Below are 23,324 nucleotides of genomic sequence, written 5' to 3' on the forward strand. Positions count from 1 at the left end.
TGTTCACACTGCTTGAATTCAGCTCTGGAAACGCTCTCCAGGCTGCCCCTCCTGACTAACAAGGCTTCTTGAATCCCTCACACAACAGCACACCAGGGTGGCTGCTTAAACATCCCAAAGCCCCATAATTTATGCCTCTGGGTCATCTGTTTTAACACGTGATATCTACAGAGGGTGCCAAAGAAATGTGTGCGCATTTTAAGAAAGAGAAAAACTACATTCAGTTTGTAAAACTCAAGTCACTTTTGACTTCAGCAATTATAAGCAGTGTTCCACGCGACTTGTATTCATCTTTTGTTATCGGTATCTACTGAGCATTGCAGGGTTTTTCCTTTCTTACAATGTGCAAATGTTTTTTGGCACCCTCTGTATTTTTCATAAATTAAATAATATATTGAAAATTAATTTTTAAAAATGGACAATGAGGAAACAGACTTTTGAAGGTGCTAGAATCTGAAGACAGAGGGTCGCCTGGCCATGACCTCTGCTTTGTCCCCTGGATGAGAAAGTGTCTTTGCTGGCAGGTTGAGAACCAGGGACGCTGTAAAGGTTTCCCTGCGAGTGAAGTACATGGGTTGCTGCACAAATCCTTCCAGAATGGTGGTGGGAGCCCCAGTCTACATGGGCAGACGTAGCAAATGGAGCTTTCCTGGTCTGGGGGCCCGTCTATGGGCACGGGGTCTGTCATAGACTCTGCGACCCAGGGAAGATGTGTGGAGTTGCTGTGATGCTTCCAGAATGATTTTATTCCCTTGGCTAATGAGATTGAGAACCTGATCTAGCACTATGCTGTGTGTGGTTTCTTCCTACCAACCCACAGGCCACCCAAAATGCTGCGCAGCCATTTTAAGGGGGGAATTCTTGGCAATGGCAGGTGAAAGACTCCAACATATAGAAACCACACGTTATAAAGACTCTAGGAAGCCCATATGCATTTTTTTTTCAGTGTTTGGCCGAGGCTGTGTTTGAACTCGCCACCTCCGGTACATGGGGCCAGCGCCCTACTCCTCTGAGCCACAGGCGCCGCCCCATATGCGCTTTTCATGGAGTGTGGTCTTGTTTGTTTTTAGTAACTTTTCCCCATGGAAACAGAATCCTGGAATTATAAGGACAAAACTAGGAAATATAATTTGACATGTCGTCATGCATTTCACAGGCATTTTTTTCAGGAACCTATCTCTAAAACTTGAAGTACTAAAATCCTATCATATTTAACAGAACTCTGCTAGCGCATGAAGGTAATTACAACTTTCCAGGTGGCTGTCTCCCCACCTCCCCCTCAATCTCTCGGGAGTGACCAGCTCTGACATGTTGCACCAGCCTTTGGGACAAAGACAGAGCACAAGCCATGCCCATGACCACTAGGCACTGGGCCAGGCCACCAGGGAAACAGCCTTTCAGGGAATAGAGGAGGTAGGAGCTTCCTTAAGGGAGAAGCACAAATGAGATGTCTATTTCAGGCAAGTGGCTATGGTGATGTGTGTTTTCCTTCCACTTTTTAAGCTTCCTATAATGTGATTTTTAAAATTATTTTTCTTTTTATAAAAGTAACGTTTGTTTAGCAAAAAAGTAAATAGGAGGTTATACAAAAAGGAAAATAAATATCAGGTAGAAAACCCATCATCTAGAGTTAACCTGAGTTGCCACTGTAATAAATATATTCCAGCTTAATAAAAAAACCTCAGAAAGGGCAGTGCCTGTGGCTCAGTGAGTAGGGCACTAGTCCCATATATCGAGGGTGGCAGGTTCAAACCCGGCCCCAGCCAAACTGCAACAAAAAAATAGCCAGGCATTGTGGCAGGCGCCTGTAGTCCCAGCTACTCAGGAGGCTGAGGTTGCTGTGAGCTCTGACGCCACAGCACTTTACCGAGGGCAACAAAGTGAGATTCTGTCCCTAAAAAGAAAAAAAAAAAACTCAGAAAAAAAGATATAGTTTTCATCACAAGAAATAGTTATGCTGACTTTTAAAACTTCATACAGAAAATAAATTGGGGCTCAGCGCCTATGGCTCAAGCGGCTAAGGTGCCAGCCACATACACCTAAGGTGGCAGGTTCGAATCCCCAGCCCAGGCCCACCAAACGACAATGATGGCTGCAACCAAAAAAAAAAAAAACAATGGCCAGGCGTTGTGGCGGGCGCCTGTAGTCCCAGCTACTTGGGAGGCTGAGGCAGGAGACTCGCTTGAGCCCAGGAGTTGGAGGTTGCTGTGAGCATGATGCCATGGCACTCTACCCAGGGGGATAGCTTGAGGCTCCGTCTCAAAAAAAAAAAAAAGAAAAGAAAAGAAATTGGTAGGAGGCTAATGAACCTATAGTAAATTCAAAATCAGAAATGAGGTCTACTAACAACACATTTATCTTCAAAGTAGTACTACTAAAACTTGTATTTTTGTCATAAAAACAAATTAAGAATTATAAAACACACACACACACACACACATATCCTTCATCAAAACTACATGTGAAGTATGACTTGAATCCCTTCAGAAAAATCCCGGCCTGCCTACTCCTTCTGGAAACTTCTCTGGTTCTGAGGCAGACAGCCCTTCACAGTACCTTATCAGCAAAGTGCTGGATGATAAAGGACGTATTTGACATTCTAGGTTTTTCAAACAAGGCATTCTTGTTGACAAAATTATTATACAGCTTTTGCAGCCAGTTTTCATCAGTTCCATGTGGCAGCTGGAAAATAAAAATAAACTAAGTAGCAAGAAAGAAAACTAGAGTTTAACAGAGGCAACGAAAAGCACTGATTCTAAGAGGCCGAGATGATAGGCACCTCAGACCGAACGGCTCTAGATTCAAGGCCCTCCCCATCCCTTTTAAAAAGCAACTCTAGACATTAATGTGCCCTTGATCTTAATCTTCGGGGTAATTAGAAAAACTAACTGACAAATAATTCTATATATTGATGGGGTATTTGGGATGACATTTCCAGGGATATAGCAAAGTCCTTTTAGAAGAACAAAGCATAACTATTTCTTGTGATGAAAACTCGAACTAAGCTAGATGAAAAACTTATTCTTGAGACTAGTGATTCTGAATCCATCAATTAAATCCAGTCCAAATTCAGTGACTCCAATACACCACTGTGCCTACATGACTCCTGGTCACCTAGGAGATGGCTGCGTAGAGTGAGCACAAGTCTGCTAGGGCAGCGTTTTCCAACCATTTTTTATCTCATGAGACATTCAAACCTGTCATTAAACTTCCATGGCACACTTAAATTATGTTGATCAAAAAGAGTAAAAAAAAAAAAAAAAAAAAAAGAATATATTTACTGTGCTTTGAACTTCTTTCAAAAATAATTAATGAACTTTAAAAATTTTGGTGGCATGAAACTCATGACCCTAGAGGCTACATTGGCCTCTCCACCTTCTCGCAGCAGATCATCCCAGAAGGCTCTGCCTGGAGCCTGCCCCTGAGTCCTTTGTCACTGGTGGGACGAGTGGTACCAGAAAGGATAATCTGGGACAAGAACTATGGACTTGAGCCTTCTAGGGAGAAAAATGCAAATAAATCCTTAGTATTATCATCACTAGTTTTATATAAGTAAATCTTTGAGGAAGAAACAAATTCCATGTTTGAGCATCAAGATACATCCTTTAGACCAAAAACATTAATCTGCTCTCCTGGAGATTATTTGTTCTTGTGGCCCTGTGATGGATACTGCTAAGCCGCAGGAAATACTACTGAGGAAACGCCTAGAGACCTCTTCTGAATCATATGATGTTGATTTTTCAGCTACACCTCCTGATGACTCACAGGAATCAGGATATAAACGAACACTTGATTCTTGTTAGTTATTAACAGTTGGAATGGAGTCACTTGCTGTTTCCAAGCTCTTTTTTTTTTGAGACAGAGTCTCAGTATGTCGCCCTTGGCAAAGTGCTGTGGCGTCGCAGCTCACAACCTCATTGGGCTTAAGCGATTCTCTTGCCTCAGCCTCCCGAGCAGGTGGAACTACAGGTGCCCACCACAATGCCCAGTTATTTTTTTGTTGCAGTTGTCATTGTTTAGCTGGCTGTAGACTGGGTTCGAACCTGCCAGCCTTGGTGTATGTGGCTGGTGCCCCAGCCGCTGAGCTATGGGCACTGCCCACCAAACTCATGTCTGCATACACCTCGGGACAGCCTCAAAGGCCACCTTGCTGGGTGTCATCTACAAGGGTGCTACCCAGGGCAGTGCATACATCCTGAGGGTGGGAGGGTCACCAGGCCTCCTGGAGCTCCTGCTATGGACTAGTGTCCAGCATTTATATCCAGTCAATTGGGTAACATGTTAGGATTTCACAAACACATTTCAAAAAAAAAAAAGTCGCTTTGCAAAATGCTCATCTGTTTACTAATAAGAAGTTGAAAAAAAAACAATTATTCTTTAAAGTTACCAAGCATTCTTCATCCAGTAACTCCAAAATGCCCATTTTTGCTTCAATCAGGTCAATAACTGGTTGATTATCATAAAAATCTATCAGAGTCCAGGGGATATCTTCCTTCATATATTCTTCTTGTTCAAGTTTAAAGACATGCTGGAGATCCAGGTTAACACAGAAAGTAAAATAATATTAAATTGTGCTTCCAAAGACCAGGACATAAGCATTTAGAAAATAAAGGTAAATGGTTGGTTTGTAACGTTCATGTTTAAACAAGAGCCTGAAGTACAGGCTCACCTCCTCACCTCACCCCTGCCTTACCCATGATCAGTGCCTCTGAGTTCCCGCTGGGAGTCTCCCAGCCGCCCCCCCACCTGGTCTGAGTGGGTCCCCACCTCCTAGCATGTCAGGCTTGGGCGGGCCTGCACCACCAACAGCACCAAATGGTATGCAGTGTGGTCCTGGAGCTCCTCCCTGCTTGTGGCTATCCAGGGACAGATCCAGCCTCTGTCTCCTTGTGCAGCCTGGCTGGGTGACGCTGGAGGATGCTGGCTGTGGGCCCAGCAGGAAACGCCCACCCCTCGAAGATCTTCCTTCACTTTGTTCACCCACTCACTGCCACACGTGTTGGGGCAGTAAGGCTACTGAGTAGGCTTCCTGGAGGATGAGGCCCAGGCTCACCTGGAGGATAAAGTTTGCCTGGCAGGTGGTGGGTGGGAATCTCAGTGGGAAGAGTGAGAACAGAACAGAGGCTCCAGCGGAGGTTGAGAGGCACCCCCCAGGTGGGCTGGAAAGTCTGGTAGTGGTGGGAGGCCCTGTGCCAGCAATGGTACAAGCAGATTACCCAAGAGAATTCAGGGCCAGTGGCCTTTCCCAGGGGGCAGTGAGGACCGACTGGGGGGTGAGTGGTGTGTCTGTGTAGGGGGTCACGATGAGATCTGGAGTGTGGATCTGAGGAGGGCAAGACTGTAGGCAGAACCTGTCCCAGGTTCCCAGTGGCCGGGACTCGGAGAGGAGGTGAAGGGAAGGGGTTAGGAGGAATGTTAGGCCCAGGACACGGGGTCCTGGCACTGGCTCACCACTAAAGGAGCATAGGTTAGGAAAGCCAAGCAGGAAAGGTGGCAGGCTCACTTCTCAACCTGCCCCCGCCAGCTCCCGCAGCTGAGGCAGAGCCAGCAGCAGCCAGGCTGGAGGGCTGGAGGCGGAGTCTTCCCTCCCTCAGGGTTCTGGGCTGACATTTCCAGAGGTGCCCCTCCCTGGAGGACCCACACCTTGACGGATGACTCAGAAAAAGCAGAGGAAGATGTGGAAGAGGAAGAAGAGTGAGACAGGAAAGAAAAAGAGAAGAAAGAATTGCGGCCTCTGATGTGTGGTTTTTGGCAGGGTGTCTGGCACGGTGTTCTGAGGTGGGCATGTCCTCAGGGAGCAGCAGGGGGACCAGGAGAGGACAGGGACTACAGAGAGTCTGACTTCCAGAGACAGGACTTCCAGTACATATGTACTGGGAATAAACTTCAGCTGAGGTTATAAAGGTTCAACTTCCAGGAAATCCTTGCAGATGTTAAAGAAATAGACAACAGCAATGGGATGAAATTTGATGCCCAAACGTGAATTAATTCCGAAACAAGGAAAAGTAAAGAAGCATACATGTTAGGTCCTCTCCTCACAAGGTTAGGCCGATACCACTGACTCAGTTTTTAAACTGAACCATAATAGCTGGACATATTTTGAGGTCCATGTGATATTTTGGACACGCATATAATGTATGATGACTCATTTTTGAAAGGAGGAAACTGAGGCTGGGAGAGCCCAAGGTCCTAGAGGAGGAGGTGGTAGTTCTGAGACTCAAACCCAATTCAGTCTGAGCCAGAGCCCACGCTCTCCACGACACTGTGCTATCTTTTCCTCAGGAGTTGTGTGGGAGAACTAAATTCCCAGATGCTGAACACGAACAAATGTATAACCTTTCCTTGAAGGAATTTTTAGGATTTTAAGGTGATTTCTGTTATGCACTGAAATCAAAACTCTAGGAAAATGTAGCCAAGGTTTAGGATGGAAGCTCAAGGGAAATGTGAGTTAGGAAACTATTTCAGGTTTCATGGCTTTTCAGAAAGACAGCCAACATTAAAGAAGGCAATCTTAACAAATGGGAGACTTATGTCCAATCAACTTTTAATTTCATCGATTTCTGGTTAGGAGCAAGGCACTGTTAGGGATTCCAAAGTGAGTTCAATAAAGTCCCTGCCATTTAAGGAACTTATTTAAGAGGTTGAAATTGCACTTAAGGCAATTTCATGGTGGCTCACGTCTATGATCCTGTCATGTTGGAAAGCTAAGGTGGGAGGACCACTTCAGGCCAGGAGTTTGAGAACAGCCCAGGCAACACAGGAAGATCCCATCTCTACAAAATTAGCTGGGTGTGGTGATTTTGCCCCAGTAGTCCCAGTAACTTAGAAGGCTGAGGTAGAGAGATCATTTGAGCCCAGGACTTGAGGATGTAGTGAGCTATGATGATGCCACTGTACACCAGCCTAGGTGACAGAGCAAGAGTCTGTCTCAAAATAATTAAATAGGGCAGCGCCTGTGGCTCAAAAGGGTAGGGCACCGGTCCCATATGCTGGAGGTGGCGGGTTCAAACCCAACCCTGGCCAAAAACTGCAAAAAAAAAAAAAAAAAAATTAAATTAAATTATATTTAATGCATATAGTAATATCAAAACACCAAAAGAGCCATAAGTAACACTTAGTAAAACTTCATATTTCAATTTTGTTTTTGAGACAGAGTCTCACTTTGCCACCGTGGCTAGAGTGCCATGTCACAACTCGCAGCAACATAAGTCTCTTGGGCTCAAGCAATCTTCTTGCCTCAGCCTCCCAAGTAGCTGGGACTACAGGCACCTGCCATAATGCTCGGCTATTTTTTAGAGACAAGGGGTCTCATTCTTACTCACACTGGTCTCAAACTCCTTAGGTCTTCCTTGGTTTTCCAGAGTGCTAGGATTACAGGCATGAGCCATCATGCCCTTCCGAATTTAAGTGTCTTATTAATCTTTCTATTTCAGCAGTCAACTTAGTATCTGGCACATATAAATAGGCCTCAATAAAGTTCTTTGAGTAAAAGAATCTTCCCTGTAGGAAAAAATCAGAATCCTGTTGTCTGTTTTCATGGGAGGACATATTTGACTTACTGGTAGTTAGGAAGTTACCAGATACATCTTATTCTAAATTAAGTCTGGAGAAATGCACTCCCTTAGCCCAAACAGCACTGCACTGTTCAGTGCTGAGGGAGGCATTGGGCTGAGACACATGAAGAACACAAGCCCTGGCCTCTCTGAGTAATCAAGTGTACAGATGATGATGATTCCATGTGACAGGCCTGCAATAGGAAGTGCACAGGAAGAGGTGGGGCAGGGGGCATCAGGGAAGGCTCTTGGGTCAGCTGGCTCTCAAAGACAAGCAGGAGTTTACTAGGTGAAGATGAAGGATGGGGGGAAAAAACAGAGCAGGTGGGGCTGAGGCCAAGAGGGAAGAAAGTGCAAAGATTCAGAGGCTCAAAAGGAAGGAAAATTTTGTCTGGCTGCACAGAAGGTCTGTATCTAAGAATGGCAGGAAAACTCTCAACTTGGCAGGTGGCTCAAAAAAACATGAAATGGGAGATGAGAGGGTGTGATTTCACAATGTGGCCACAAGGTGGTGCAGCGACCCAGCCTGCAGCTCCTTAAATGAAAATTTCAACCATGAAGAGCAAAGGAGGCTGAAACGTGCTGCTTTCCATGTTCATGTACACACAGGACTGAGAACTAGTTCCAAGAAGGCCGCAAAGTCACCTACCAGGTTAAACTGTTGTTGCAGTTTTTCATTAGCATAATTGATGCAAAACTGTTCAAAGCTGTTCACGTCAAAGGTTTCAAAACTGAAATACAGTTTAAACAAATTAAAATATAACTTGAAGTACAACATATGTGCTCATTTATAGATTTTTTTTTTGACAACTTCAAAGCTTAAACGTTTGCTGTGTTTTCTGCAAGTTTTAAATAAACCTCAAAGCTTCTGGTTTTAATGATATCCTTGTCAGTTTATAAATAATCTTTTTCCTGGTTGTCCCCTGGAAGGAATCTCATATGAACACAACACTTGCCCCAAGCCAGGCAGTGGAACAGGAATGTCCCCATATGGAGTATCATTTAACCCACATAACAACACTGACACTAGCATTGTCCTCCTCACTTTACAGAACAGGAAGTAAGCCTCTGAGAGATTAAGAAACTTGCCCAGGGTCACATAGTTTGTGTGTTCTTAGCTGTGAGCCTGCCTGACTGTAATGCCCATGCTCTCAATGAGAAAGCAATGAGGTTTCCTATTCTGCAGAGTCCCTACCTGTTGAGGGGAAGAAAGACAATTTTGCCTCGTGTGGGGATGCTTTCCTAGTTTCTGGGGGAAAAGGGCAAGGTCATCTAATACCCCATAGCCTAGCACACCCAGTAGGTGCAGGACAGACAGAGCCTGCCTCCGTCCTCAGACATTCAATATCTATTTCTGTAGTTGCCCTGCAAGTGCAAGCCCAAGAGCTCAGAGGAGCCTGGCAGGTGACAGACATGGAAGCAGGCTGGATATGACACAACAGTGAGCCACAGGGGTCTGTGGCATCCAGGAGCCCCCTAAGGGGCTGCCTCTCAGCTCCTGCCAGCAATGACCATAAGTGAATGCAGGCCAGAGTCTTAGATACCTGATTCTCAAGAACAGCCAGAGAACTGCACTTTCATGTGAATTGTCCCATCTGTAAATCATGGTGCTGGTCAAGCACACAGAGGTGTGACACTTACCAGGGGGCCGGATGAGCATTCTGCTGGAAGGAGGTTAGCAGGGTGCGTTCAGGTGTCAGCATTTGTGTATGTCCCCTCCCTTAACCATGACGCCACCCTTCATAGAGGAATACTATGACCTCACTGTCACACATGAGGGTCAGAGAAGAAGGTGGCCACAGTGAGGACCAGCAGCCAGCAAGAGGTGCCAGAAATGCAGTTCTGGGGAGCTCTAAGTGCCTCCAGAGCCTTTTTTTTTTTTTTTTTTTTTTTTTTGAGACAGAGCCTCAAGCTGTCCCCCTGGGTAGAGTGCCTTGGCATTACAGCTCACAGCAACCTCCAACTCCTGGGCTCAAGCGAGTCTCCTGCCTCCGCCTCCCAAGTAGCTGGGACCACAGGCGCCCACCACAATGCCCGGCTATTTTTTGGTTGCAGCCGTCATTGTTGTTTGGTGGGTCTGGGCTGGGGATTCAAACCCACCACCTTAGGTGTACGTGGCTGGCGCCTTAGCCAGTTGAGCTATAGGCGCTGAGCCCAGAGCCTTTGTTTTTAATTGCTCTAGTTCTGCTAGCTCCCACCACAGGTCCCAATTTGGCTCAGTCTAGAATTTTCTTGGGCAGAGTAAGGGCCTAGACCAGGCATCCTCAAACTGCGGACCACCTAGGACATTTATCTAGCCCACGAGGTGTTTTTGCCGCCACTGCTTGTCCTGCTTAGCAGCCGACTTGTCCCGGGGCCTACAATCTGGCCCTCCAATGGTCTGAGGGTCAGTGAACTGGCCCCCTGTTTAAAAAGTTTGAGGACCCCTGGACTAGACTGTCCTCCAGACAGCTCCAGGGTGACCTACAGCAGGGGCAGAACTCACACGGCGCTGATGGCCCCGCTCCACATGTGTATAGCCTCAGTGGCCCAGAGGCTGAGAGGCCAGTCCCCACATGGAGGAAAAGCCAGGTTGGCACTGGGCCAGAACCAAAAGGGACTCAATGTGCTCTGCAGCCCATAGCCTAAGCCAAGGGCAGAACTTCCTAGAACAAGGTGAACTGTTAAATATCAATGAGTACTCTGGTGCACTCATAGCTGAAGTTTAAAACTCGTGGAAAGACCTAAATCTGTGACTTAAAATGCCGGAGACACATTGGTTATGACAATACTCCATATCTGAATAATGCTCATGGTTTTCAAGGTGCCTTCAGAGGTTCTTTCATTTGATCTTAAAAATAGGCTGGGTACAGGGGCTCACACCTATAATCCTAGCACTTTGGGAGGCTGAGGTGAGAGGATTGCTGGAGCCCTGGAGTTTGAGATCAGCCCAGGCAACATAGCAAGACCCTATCTCTTCAAAACATAAAAATACTAGCTGGGTATGACGGCACACCTGCAGTCCCAGCTACTTGGGAAGCTGAGTCAGGAGGATCGCGGGAGCCCAGCATTTTGAGGTTGTTGGGAGCCAAATGTGCTACTGCCCTTTAGCCAGAGTGACAGAGGGAGATTGTCTCAACAACACACACACACCTGCAAGAGAGGACCTATCGTATAGACACAGGAACTGGGGTTTGGAGAGGTTCTGTGACTTTCTCTGGGTCATACAACTGGTATACTAAAGCTCACTTCCAGGGGTATGACCCCCAGACCCAGGCTTTACAACTCTGGGTCCAAGAATACAAACACATGACAGGCCAGGGAGTCACAGGCCTTTGTGCTGCTCTGAGCTTAAAGCTCCAAGCTTGCTGCAGTTTCACTCCCTTCCACAACGCTGACTTTTCCTTTGAGACTTCCTTATTTCCAGGCCAAACTGAGCTCCTTCAGAGGCTGCAGGGTATGCCCGGGCAGGGGCTCAGCTACAGGGAAGCCGGCTGGAGAAAGTGGGAAAGGGCACGCCCCAGGCTCTGAATGCCCTTCTTAAAGGAGAGCTGACTTTTGGGAGAGGTACCAGATGTTCATGGGTGGCAGCAAGCGTGCTATTTTTAGAATTTCAAAAGAGGAATTTGATTTTAAAGTTAAAATGGAAAATTTACTCTAACAAGTCCTTGTGAATTTACGAATACTTTTGTCTCAGGTTTGTTGACCTGAGTCCCACCTGCTGTACCTTGCACACAGCACAACCACGCCTTGCTCCCTTCCTAGGAATCAACCCAACCCCTACTAACTGCCTGTCCCCCTCCTACTAAAATCAAAGTCCAGAGAGGGCAAGGACCACCTGTCTATTCTGTTCAGCACAGCACCTGGCACGTAACTGTGGATAAAAGTATAATATCTTCTTAAAATAAAGTGGGTTTTTTGTTTGTTTTTTCAACAGTTTCACTCTACCCTAGATAGAGTACAGTGGTGTCATCATCGCTCACTGCAACCTCAAACTCCTGGGTTAAGTGATCCTCCTGCCTTGCTTTCAAGTAGCCGGGATTATAAGTGCTCACCACCCCACCTGGCTTGTTTTTCTACTTTTGTAGTTATGGGGTCTTGCTCTTAATCAGGCGGGTCCTGAACTCCTAAACTCAAGCAACCCACCCACTGAAGCCTCCCAGAGTGCTAGGATTACAGGTGGAGCCACTACACCTGGTATAGGGCTACTATTTTTAAAGACTTTTTTTTTTTAAAACACAGGAAAGAAAAGAGAATAATACAACAATTATGTATTTCTACCACAATGAAAGAGATTATTTTAAAATCAGGACTATTGTTTTTTAAAACCCAAATATTTACTGGCAGCTCAAATATTTTCTTGAAACGAGATAAGGTACATAATTTACTAACCTATCCCAGTCACATATTATTATTTTATAACTGTTGGCATATACTACCAATTGGGAGCCATATGTATTAACCTAGAATCTAACAAAGTAACCCCCTAGAGGCACTGCCTCCCATTGCACAGCTCTGGGAACAGCTGCCTCTCTGCCTGGGCAGGAGCCCAACAGCATGGCTGTGGCCCCTCCCTCTCCCATCCCCCAGGAGCCAACAGCAGGGGCCTGAAGGCCCAAGGCTTGGCTTTTAGCTGCTTCTCACCAGGGTATGGGAGGAGATTTCCCAGTCCAGGTGGAATACTCTGGGATGCCTTTCCTGAGACCATCTTCCCTCCTCCCACTGAGAAACCAGGTTGGTCCAGGGAGAGGATAAAGGGTTGTGCAGCGAGGCAGCTGCCAACCAACAAGGCCCAAGGGATAAGAGCCCCCTCGAGCCCCCCCATGCCAGCTTTCAATCTGGCCATTGCATAAGCCTCTTCAGCATGAGCTGAATCTGAGATTTAGAGAAGCAGGCTGAGGCAGAGAGAAGGAAAACAAAACTCTATGGGGGTGGAAGTATTAGAACTCTCGCAGAAGGGCTGGGCAAACCCCAAGGATGGAAGAGGATTTAGGTGAGGAGGGTGGTTGACCGGGAGGGCCTGGATTTAAGTCCATTTCTGGCCTCAGGGCTTAGACAAGGCTCAGGACTGGAGGGACTATCATCCCCGATAGAATGGAAAGGGCCTCAGAGCTCTGCACCTCAGGGGACTTTGAGGGGAACAGAAGCAGTGAGAGCCTCACATCAGGCCAGATTTCTCCCACCAGTGCAGCAACTGTGACCAAGGTACTGGATTTTTCTAAGCCCTGGTTGTTACATCTCTAAAATGGGGATGATTATAAGGTTGTCTAAGGATTAAGTGCGAAAGCTCATGGGAACGGATTGGCATCGGAGCCGACATGCAGCGAGCGCCTGCTGCGGGCCCTTAGTAATCCAGTGTTTATGTAACACACCCCAAATCAAAGGCACAGTGGCCCAGGGGTATTGGGTCCTGGGACTGGCCAGGTCTCCAGCCCCGGCTTATTTAGCTATGTTCCCGACGTGGATCGCTAGGCTACCTTGCTCAGGAACAATTGCTCTTAAGTGTCTGAGGGCTATTTGCGTTAGCAGAAGGGAGAGAGAGAGAAAGACAGTATCTGGGGGAATAAAGAAGCCTTAGTGAGAAGAATCCATCATGGCAGTGTTAGGTAGAGAGAGCCATGCAGGCGTTCTGCAGGCAGGAGAAGCGACACAGTCGGAGTGAGGGGGTCAGCTGGAATGCGCGCCCCCGACTGCCTTCTCCTCCAGCCTCTTACAGACACACACCTGCGGCTCTCCACACCACAGGAGTAGAGACTGCCAATCACTGATGCTCTCATCTCGCCAGCTCTCATGTTTGTTAGAAGAGCCAAATCCCTCCCCACGCCCTTTTCACCAAGGCGTTTCTTAGGATTACTGGAGGCTCCGAGCTTCTAGCTCGCTTCTCCTTGCCATAAGCTATACGAGCTGCTACACAGGGGACTGTACTTAGCATGCACACATGCAGAAACAGAGAAAATCATCTTCCCAATTATGTGAGATGCAAAAGAAGAACCAGAGCAAAATGATCAAAAACAACGAGGTATTTGACATTTAAATGAGGAAAGATGGGCTCACTAAAGAGAATCTTACCCATAAATGTCCAAAACACCAATAAAAGTGTGCTGCTTGCCTGAAAACTGCAACGCTTGGTTAATTCTCTCCACGATGAAGTCGAACAGGTGGGCATAGATCTTTTTGGCCAGCGCATCCCTGGCGTTCACAGCCTGGGGCCTGGTCATGGGCTTCACCACTGTCTCAGAGCTTGTGATGATTTTGCGATTGCACAGCCACTGAGCGACTTTGCTACTCTCCAGGCCCAGAAGCTCACAGAATACCTTCAGGTGACTGTCATCCTCCTTTAAAAACAAGCACAGCTATGTCAGGGCCACCCAGCCACCCAAAGCAGCACCACCTCCCTGGCTGAGGCCCACGCCTGTGTGAGTGAAGGGGTAGCTGGCACAACGGTGCCAGGCCCCAGAGAGGAAGACGGGCCTGGGAGCGGAGCAGGAGCGGCTGCAGTGGTGTGGATCCTGCCCTGGGCCCTTGTGATGGCAGACAGCCCTGGGCTGTGTCCCACACACAGATTTTTCATTCTGGCCACAGAATGTCAGTGGTTATGAAGGCCACAGAAGCCATCCCCTGCACCGCCCCCTCCTGTGCATGTGCACAGAGCCCTTTCCCTTCCTTTGCATCACGCCCAGACACCCACCAGATGTGCACCCACCCTGCCCCACCTCGTGTGCCAGGGGTTTGCCCAGGTGCTTTGGCCCAGGTATCAGAGTCAGACAGAGTACAGTGGGGTGCCCTTGACCGAGCTAGCTTCTCCCCAAAACCTGGGCATGAGAGTTGCACTATTGATCAGCAGATGAGGAAAGGAAGGTGATCCTACACATCTCACCCAGTGTGTACAAAGAGCTCTTGTCACTTGGCAAGGAGATGTGATTCCATGTGACCAAGCGTCATCATTCTTCTCAAGCAGAACCTCTAAGACAGGCTCACCTGCAAGTACCACTTCAGCCACCCAGGAAAACCATGTCACTGCATTTAAACCGCCTCTGAGTGTGGAGGAAGCACTCTGGACTCTTCCCCTCTGCCCACACCCCTCCCAACCAGCACCAATAACACAGCTTGCTTTTGGTGCCCTGACCTCCTGCACGGGGAGAAGATTGGCAGGGCCATTGGTTTCCTTCCATCTAGGAAAGAACCAAACCTTCCTTGATTAAAAAAAAAAAAAAAAAAAAAAACAGGGGTGGCGCCTGTGGCTCAAAAGGGTAGGGCACCAGCCCCCATATGTCAAAGGTGGAGGGTTCAAACCCAGCCCCGGCCAAAAAATAAATAAATAAATCAGCTATAGGTATTGAAAGAGAAGACAATGCAGAGGGGCGGAAGTTTTTTAAAAAGTGAGATGGCTTCATCCAAACGTAACATGTCCCACATTGCAAGTTCCTGACACTAATGAGTGGTGTGTACATCCCAAAGTTGGGACCGATAGTCACAGGACTGGTCATCTTCTACAAAGGAGTTTTAGTCCATCAATTTTAACTCCTCCTCTGAAATACCGCCCACACAACAAACTCCATGGTACAGAGCACAGTGTGCCCGCGTCTGTGGGACGGAAATCACATTTCAGTCCATGGGGCGCCAGCCCCATATACCAGAGGTGGCAGGTTCAAACCTAGCCCTGGCCAAAAACTGCAAAAAAATAAATGGTGTAAACATTTCAGTCCATGGGAGTTTGAGGGGAAAAGGGGCAAGAGATAAAAGAACAAGGACACAGAAGGGGACCTGCCACTTGATGTGTCTACATCCTACCCCAGCCTGTCGTCACCTCCCTCCACTGCCCAGTCCCTGGGAACTGACTGACTCTGTGAGGCCCAGACGCTGGAGAGATGGGAGGGGCTCTGAGAAAGAGAGCTGGAAGGAAAGGGAGGAGAATTTCTTCACAGTCGCCAGCAACAGGACAGAAGCACAGAGGCAAAGGGCCCGTGCTCCACTCTGCTCTGCTCTCGCTCCCCAAGCCACAGGTACCAGAGAGCCAAGAAACCACCAGCTGCACCAAATTATTAACCATTCTCATCAGCTCTTTGGAGGACATGAAAATAGACATTGTTACAGACTAAATGTTTGTGTCCCTTCAAAATTTATATGTTGGCTTGGCGCCTGTGGCTCAAGCAGCTAAGGCACCAGCCACATACACCTAAGGTGGCGGGTTCAAATCCCCAGCCCGGACCCGCCAAACAATGATGGCTGCAACCAAAAAATAGCCGGGCGTTGTGGCGGGCGACTGTGGTCCCAGCTACTTGGGAGGCTGAGGCAGGAGACTCGCTTGAGCCCAGGAGTTGGAGGTTGCTGTGAGCGTGATGCCATGGCACTCTACCCAGGGAGATAGCTTGAGGCTCTGTCTAAAAAAAAACCAAACAAACAAACAAAAAAAAAAACAACAAAATTTACATGTTGAAGCTGTAACCTCCAATGTGATGACATTTGGAGATGGGGCCTTTAGGAGGTAAGTGGTGCTAGGTGAGGTCATAAGGGTGGGGTCCCCATGATGGGATTAGCTTCCTTGTAAGGAGAGACACTAGAGAGTTTGCTCTTTCTCTACCATATCAGGACAGCAAGAAGGCGGCTGTCTGCAAGCCAGGCAGAGAGTCCTCACCAAAACTGGATCATGCCAGCACCCTGACCTTGAAGCCTCCAGAACTGTGAGAAAACAAATGCTTGCTGTTTAAGCCAACCAGTCAATGGTATTTTGTTACAGTGGCCTGAGTTGACTAAGACAGACATGTTAATAAAAAGCTCTAAAGATGTGGAGATTTTACAGTTCGTAGAAATGTATTTGACTGCGTGTTTTCTTCTTCTTTACGTGGACTTTGTCGAGACTAATTAAACACACATCCCCCATTAAGAGTCACTACTCATACTATTTGCCACAGAAGAGACACATACATAAACTTATCTTACATCCAGGGTAAATAAAGAAAGAACCCCAGCAGAAAATGTCCATGGGAACACGTTCCTGGACAGGAAGCCACACCAGTGATGTTGGATTGAGCAGGCAGAGGAAAATGCAGAGTGTCCCTTCTGCTTAAAGCTGCCCAGTGCCCTGAATGTCTTACACAGTCGGTACCCTCCCCTTCTGCTCTCATCCACCACCCTCCCTTTTACTCAATCCTTTCTGGATACAGTGAATTTCTTGCTACTCCTCAAACAAAATCTCTTGCTTAAGCATCTTTGCATCTGTTCATTCTACTTCATATGTTCCCTGCACGAAAACATCATTGGCTTCCTTGTCTACTTTAGGCCTCTGCCTGTGCCACTTATCAGAAAGACTTCCCTGACTTCCCTCCACAAAATGCACAGCCCTGTGCCCCTCACTCTGCTTTATTTCCCTCTGTGACAGCCGGGTCACCAGCTGCTGGAGCCTGTTGACTGCATCTCCTCCTTTTGCCTCCCTGATATCATAAGCTCCACAAAGAGTTTCTTGATTTATTTTGTTCCCTGCTGGTTCCCCAGAGCCTGTAACAGCTCCTAGCACCTAGTCGGTGCTCCAAAAATATTTGTTGAATAAAAGAAAAACACACAAAGAATTCCCCCTCTTCCCACTGTTGTAAGGGAAGGAAGCTTTTTTACTTTTCCCAGGAAAGCCCTAGAAACCCTGGCTTCCTCATTCCTGTTAGATTAGTCTTTCTAGGAATGGTCCCACCTTTACCCTCCTTCCATTAACACAACAATTAAGTAAATGAAGTGAAGGTTCTATTAACTAGTTTGATGTAAGCATTTCTAATTGTATATAAAATCAGCACATTACACCCCATAAAGGCATCCATGTGTACAGGATCTATGTGTTTATGACTTAAAAATAAAAAAAAAAATTAGTCTTTCCAGGAGCCCCACTGTGTCTGCTGCTCAAATGCAAAGGCAGGTCGGTCATCCATGAGCGGTTCTGCCACTGGCCCTCAAACCCAGGACAGGTGAAACAGACGAGTCTCTTACGCTGATGGAGGACTTCTCTGTGCCCACCGCTGTGATCTGCACGTTGCCCAGATGTAGGATGGCTGCCAGGACCTTAAAAACATCCATCTGAAAATCCTCCTTGAAACCTGGAAACAAACATTTTCCCAAATGAGGAATGCTGCATTTCTTCTCTTCCCAGGAAGATAGGCTCCCGGATGCCTTCAAGGCACACGAGTCCCATCAGTGCCAAGAGCTGGGACAGGGAAGGTGGAGGCATCCTGGGAGAATCTGGTGCCCTCTGCTTTTTAGTTCAGCTTCTGCAGACACACAGTGCAGATGCTGCAGCCCGCCAGGTTTCCCCTTTGCATGGCTGCTAGGAAGTTTAACAGAAAAATGAATATCCAGGTAACCAGTTCACAGCTGGTACCTAGAGGAATTAGCTCTCATTCATTCTGCTTTTTCTTCATTTTCAATGTTTTCCTTTTCTTTTTGCTCATAAACTCCCTGAATTCTTTTTAAAGTAGGATGCTAGAGAGATTCTACCCGCTGCTCCAGCTCCTCTGCTCTCTGCCTTGGGAGACTGACCTGTCCAGACCAAGGCAACAGACCCAGGCAACAGGCTCTCGCACCCTCTGGCCTCTGGCTGTGTTTGATTAATGAGAAGACCTGGTAGGAAGTTAGAGAGGAGCAGAGAAGGACTCTGAGCGTGTCCCTTGCTGTCTCCTTCCCCACAAAGCTGCCTGTGTGGCTGACTGACAGGCCACTGCTCCTGGTCTGGTGCTGACTTTATCCACTGCTCTTTTGGGGCTCCAGTAACGCCCCTGTGCCCAAATGGGAAAGAGCCGTGAAGGGTCCTGCTGCTGTCCCCAGCCCCCCTTGCCTCTCGGGGCTTCCCTAGGCCCCACCCACATCTTTGTAGCTGGTCCCTTTATAAATAATCCTTCCCTCTTTTATCCTATCACGAGTTTATCTGTTTACCATTGGGCTCTTGACTAGTGTGGATGGAATATAAGTTACAACTACAAACCATCATGAGGGGTTAGAATATTTCCTGGAGCCAAAACGAACTAAACTAGCTACTGGGAAGGACGTTTCATCTGAGCCCCACAACTCACAGTGGAGAGCCTGCCAGCTGTGAGCCGGGCTTTGCCAGGTTGGGGTCCCACCAGCACATGTTAGCAACACTGCAGCAGGTCAAGGAGCTGAACGATGCGCCCAGGTGGACACAGCATCTCCATCAATGCCCATGCTCCCTGCACATGGGGGACGGGAGGCCAGCGATGCCCCTGTTCTCTCCGAGCACAAAAGCAGCAGACCCTCTGTGCCAGGAAGAGCAGCTGCTGCTTCTCAGTTGTGGAAACCTGGAATGTTTCATTAGCAGGCAGGTTGCGTTCCCAAGTAATTTCAAAGTCAGGCATGGTGGGTCACTCCTGTTATTGCTGTACTTTGGGAGGCCACATTGGAGGACTGCTTGAGTCCATGAGTTTGAGGCCAGCCTGAGCAATATAGTAAGTAAGACCCGCTTCTCTACAGAAATTTAAAAATTGGCAGGTATGGTGGCACGTTCCTGTAGGTGCACCTACTTGGGAAGCTGAGGCAGGAGGAGACTTGAGCCCCGGAGTTCAAGGCTACATCACTGCTCTCCAGCCTGGGCAGCAGAGAGAGACCCTGTCTCAAAAAACAAAATACCCGCAAGCATTTTCTTCTGAGGCTTTGCAGGTCATACAGTCCACGTCACAACTATTCAACTCCACCACTATGGTGGGAAAACAGCTACAGGGGAAGGATGAGGATGCCTGCGTTACCTTTACTTATAAAGGCAGGCCAGTCTGCTGACCCCTGGTCTAGGATATGTTTCAGTGATTGCTTTAAACATGGACTGATCTCCCACACCATGTAGCATGTCACAGTTCATAATCACTTTTAGACATTCCCTCCTGACCCTTACAACATCCCTAATAGGTACTGTGGGGCCACTCTCCAAGCTGGTCTGGACATGGCCACCTTTCCAGTGTGTGCCCCTGTATTTCTCTCACTGAGAGTCATGTTCTGAACCAGTCCTGTGACTTGTTTTCCCCTTCTAAATAGAACAGGATGGTAGGGGTGCCACATTGACTTTTGAGGCTCGTTCATGAAAAGCCTTGCAGATTCTGTCTGAGCCTCTTGCAAATGGCTCTGGAAAAACATAAGGAGTCAATCTGTCTAAGACCCAACACTGTGAGAAGACCAGTGACAAGGTCACCTGGAGGGAAGAGGCCCCCAGGCATGTGAGAGAAGCAGCTTTCAGAGGTTCCAGTCCCTGCCACCATCATGTAGAGGTGCCTGGGCAAGCCCAGTCGGCCCACACTCGTGGGATATAATAAGAAACTGTCTAGACCGGGCATGGTGGCTCATGCCTGTAATCCTAGCACTCTGGGAAGCCTAGGCAGGTGGATTGTCTGCGCTCAGGAGTTCAAGACCAGTCTGAGCAAGAGCAAGACCTTGTCTCTAAAAAATAGCTGGGTGTTGTTGGGTGTTATAGCTGTAGTCCCAGCTACTTGGGAGGCTGAGGCAAGAGAATCACTTTGAGTCCAAGGGTTTGCCATCATAACTCAAAGCACTCTACAGAGGGTGACAAAGTGAGACTCTGTCTCAAAAAAAACCAAAAAACCCCAAAAACCTGGTAATAGGATTGTGGGAACAAATGGGAGGTCTAATTTGAGTTCTTTAAGGATTCTTCATACTTCTTTCCAAAGAGGCTGTATTAATTTTCAGTTCTACCAACACTAAAAGTGTTCCCTTATCTCTACTAGGCAATCTATCCAGAAGAAAAAAAACATCATTTTATCACAAAGACATATGCACTAGATTGTTTATCACAACTCAATATACCATCGCCAAGATGTGGAAACAACTTAAATGACCACCAATTCAGGAATGGTAACAAACTGTGGTATATGTATAGCCATAAAAAGATGGAGACTTTATATCTTCTGTATTAACCTGGATAGAGTTGAAACACATTTTTCTTAGTAAAGTATCTTAAGAATGGAGAAGCAAGTGTCAATGTACTCAATGCCGATATGAAGCCAGTAGACGATCTAATACAGGCCCACATAAGTGAAAAACTCACTTCTATTCAAGGAGGGTGCAGGGAGGAGCGTGGGGGAGGAGAAGGGAGGAGGGAGCAGAATTGGTGTGTTCCCACTTAATGGGCACAGTGTAAAGGTATACTGCACACCTTTAGGATATGGGACACAACTACAAGAGGGACTCCACCTGACATACGCAAACATTGTAACCTAGTTGTCCGTACCCTCACATTAACCTGAAATTAAAAAAAAAGAAACTGTCATCTTAAGCCACAAAAATATGGAGAACATCCAACAGATAATTGAAACTACTAAATGTTTTCCTTATTACTCCACTGTGGGGAAATGGATGCGTAAAGATGATAATTGACATGGGCAAGGCCACAGACCGATCTTGCGACACATGAAAAAACTGGAGCCAAATTCATGACAACAAAGAATTAAGTACTAAATTGTGAGGGCTCATGGCCATGGCATAGGCAATCAGAGGAGAGAGAGGCCTTTGGGCTAGCACCTATAAATCATGAGCGTCTTGGAAAATAAGCAGGTGCAGAGACTCAGAATTCTGCCAGCCAATCCCAGCAGCTCTTTCCACCTGCCCACATTACACCGTGGCACAGTTGGCAACCATCACCACTACCAGCCATAAGAGGCAGGGGATTGCTGTACTTTCCCCCTCCCCTCCCCCACCCTCAAGACGTCTGAGCATGAGCAGGGCTGGACTGGGGCAAGGCAGGTTAAATGCTCAGGGCCAGCTCTGCGCTTGTAGACCCTGAGAGTCAGTGCCTTTCTAGCTTCATCCTAGTCTCAGCCCCGCTGGTAGGGAAATCTGTGAATATAATCTATAATAATTAAGTATGCATGAAGAAAACAATTATTTCAAGGTTTTAAATATTTTTCTTTAAATATGGTTCTAATTTTCTAATATTCTCATGAATGTAGTAGATTATAGAAATAAATGCCTATAGTTAGTTCTTTCAATAAAGAATTATATTTTCATATAATTAGTGGGAAATGGACCCTTTATTTGCCCATTAAATATATCACTTGAAGCTTGGATCCTTATATGCTCCTTCCTCCCTCCTTTCTTCCTCCTATAATATGGCGCTCATGTATTGAGATAATTTGTGTGATGAACACTGGAAAATTGCTGCAAACTGATCTCCAATAATTAGGACAATTTTCATGGAAGACGAGATGTCTTTATTCAAAGGATGGTTGAGGCTTGCACAATAAGGATTGAAGAGAGACAGAACAGCAGGCTCCACCCTTTTTGGCACCAGGGACTGATTTCATTGAAGACGATTTGTCCACAGATGCGGGTGGAAGAATGTTTTTGTTTGTTTGTTTGTTTGTTTGTTGCAGTTTTTGGCTGGGGCTGGGTTTGAACCCGCCACCTCCAGCACATGGGGCTGGCACCCCTCTCCTTTGAGCCACAGGTGCCGCCTGGAAGAATGGTTTTGATATGAGTCTACAGCAACTGATTTATTTTGGTCTTTGTGGAGTCAAACCCCTCTACTAATGACAGTCCGTATTTGCGGCCACTCCTCAGGGTTACCATCACTGCCTCAGTTCTACTTCAGGGCATCAGGCATTAGATTCTCATAAGGAGCAGACAACCTAGATCCCTCACATGCACAGTTTACAGTAGGTTTCTCCTCCAAGAATCTAAGGCAGCCACTGATCGGACAGGAGGTGGAGCTCAGGCAGTGATGCATGTGATGGGGAGTGACTGTAAATACAAATGAAGCTTTGTTCCCTCACTGTTGCTCACCTCCTTCTGTGTGGCCTGGCTTCTAACAGGCCATGGACCAGTACGGGTTTATGGCCCTGGGATTGGGGACTGCAGAGATAGAAGGAAGGCTGTAACACTTACCAAGCACCTGCCATGTGCTTGGCCCGGTGCCGGGGGCTTCTACATACATTTGCTTACCAGTGGTCATGAAAGCCAAAGGGCATCGCCCTTCTGCATTCTGTAGGAAACTGAGCCTCAGAGAGGGCAACCTCTTCAGAGTCATGCCAACTAGGATTTGAATTCAAGTTTATTTGATTTGAAAGCCCACTCTACTTCCCCTGTCATTCTACCTCAGGGAAGCGAGCATCTCCAAGTAAGAACCCAGAGGACAATGGGTGAGGGGGATGAAAAAGGCATGTGGATCAAGGTCCACTTGGAGTCCAGCCAGAACTAGGCCACCTGTGCCCTGCTCAAACGCCATGCTCCCTCTCAGTGGAATAAGTTATATAAAGACTGAAATCAGGGGGCTTCATCCCAGCTGAGGAGTGAAGAGCTGCTGATCTCACTGCAGCTTAGGGTTTTTAGAACTTCAGTTATAAAAATGTAGGCTCACCATGGTGTTTCACACCTATGCTCCTAGCGCTCTGGGAGGCCCAGGTGTGTGGACAGCCTGAGCTCAGGCTTCAAGACCAGTCCAAGCTAGAGCAAGACCCCATCTCTACTAAAAGTAGAAAAATTAGCCAGGTGTGGTGGCAAGTGCCTGTAGTCCCAGCTACTCAGGAGATTGAGGCAGGAGGATTGATTGAGCCTAAGATTTGAGGTTACTGTGAACTGTGATGACAACACAGCACTCTACCTGGGGGCAAGCGAGTGAGACTCTATCATTAAAGAAAAGAAAAGAAAGAAAGAGGCAGAATTTTCCTTGATCATATTGGCAACACCCATCTGTTTTCTTGTGCCAACTGTGATATGATTCTGACCAGTCACTAGAACTCATCCCCACTCAGTTTACAGGTGCCACTGGCAGAGCATTTCTTTTCTTTTTTTTTTTTT

At 47.1% G+C, this 23,324-nt stretch overlaps 1 protein-coding gene and 1 pseudogene across 1 annotated transcript in view; one reads left to right on the forward strand and one right to left on the reverse strand.

Annotated features, from left to right (window-relative positions):
- The window catches only part of MYO5C (myosin VC), a 106,069-nt gene that overhangs the window by 55,742 nt on the left and 27,003 nt on the right, over nt 1-23,324 (reverse strand). The window contains exons 9-13 of the mRNA XM_003784366.1: nt 17,505-17,611; nt 13,602-13,867; nt 8,203-8,284; nt 4,388-4,528; nt 2,557-2,682 (exon numbers count right to left, since the gene is read on the reverse strand). Of these exons, the coding sequence (XP_003784414.1) occupies nt 2,557-2,682; nt 4,388-4,528; nt 8,203-8,284; nt 13,602-13,867; nt 17,505-17,611 (722 nt within the window). The remainder of the gene's footprint in view (nt 1-2,556; nt 2,683-4,387; nt 4,529-8,202; nt 8,285-13,601; nt 13,868-17,504; nt 17,612-23,324) is intronic.
- LOC105886452 overlaps nt 22,343-23,324 on the forward strand; it is a 1,484-nt pseudogene continuing 502 nt past the window's right edge.

The sequence above is a fragment of the Otolemur garnettii genome, unplaced genomic scaffold (assembly GCF_000181295.1).
Source record: "Otolemur garnettii isolate 467f Iridium unplaced genomic scaffold, OtoGar3 scaffold00011, whole genome shotgun sequence".
In the NCBI taxonomy this organism is placed as follows: domain Eukaryota; kingdom Metazoa; phylum Chordata; class Mammalia; order Primates; family Galagidae; genus Otolemur; species Otolemur garnettii.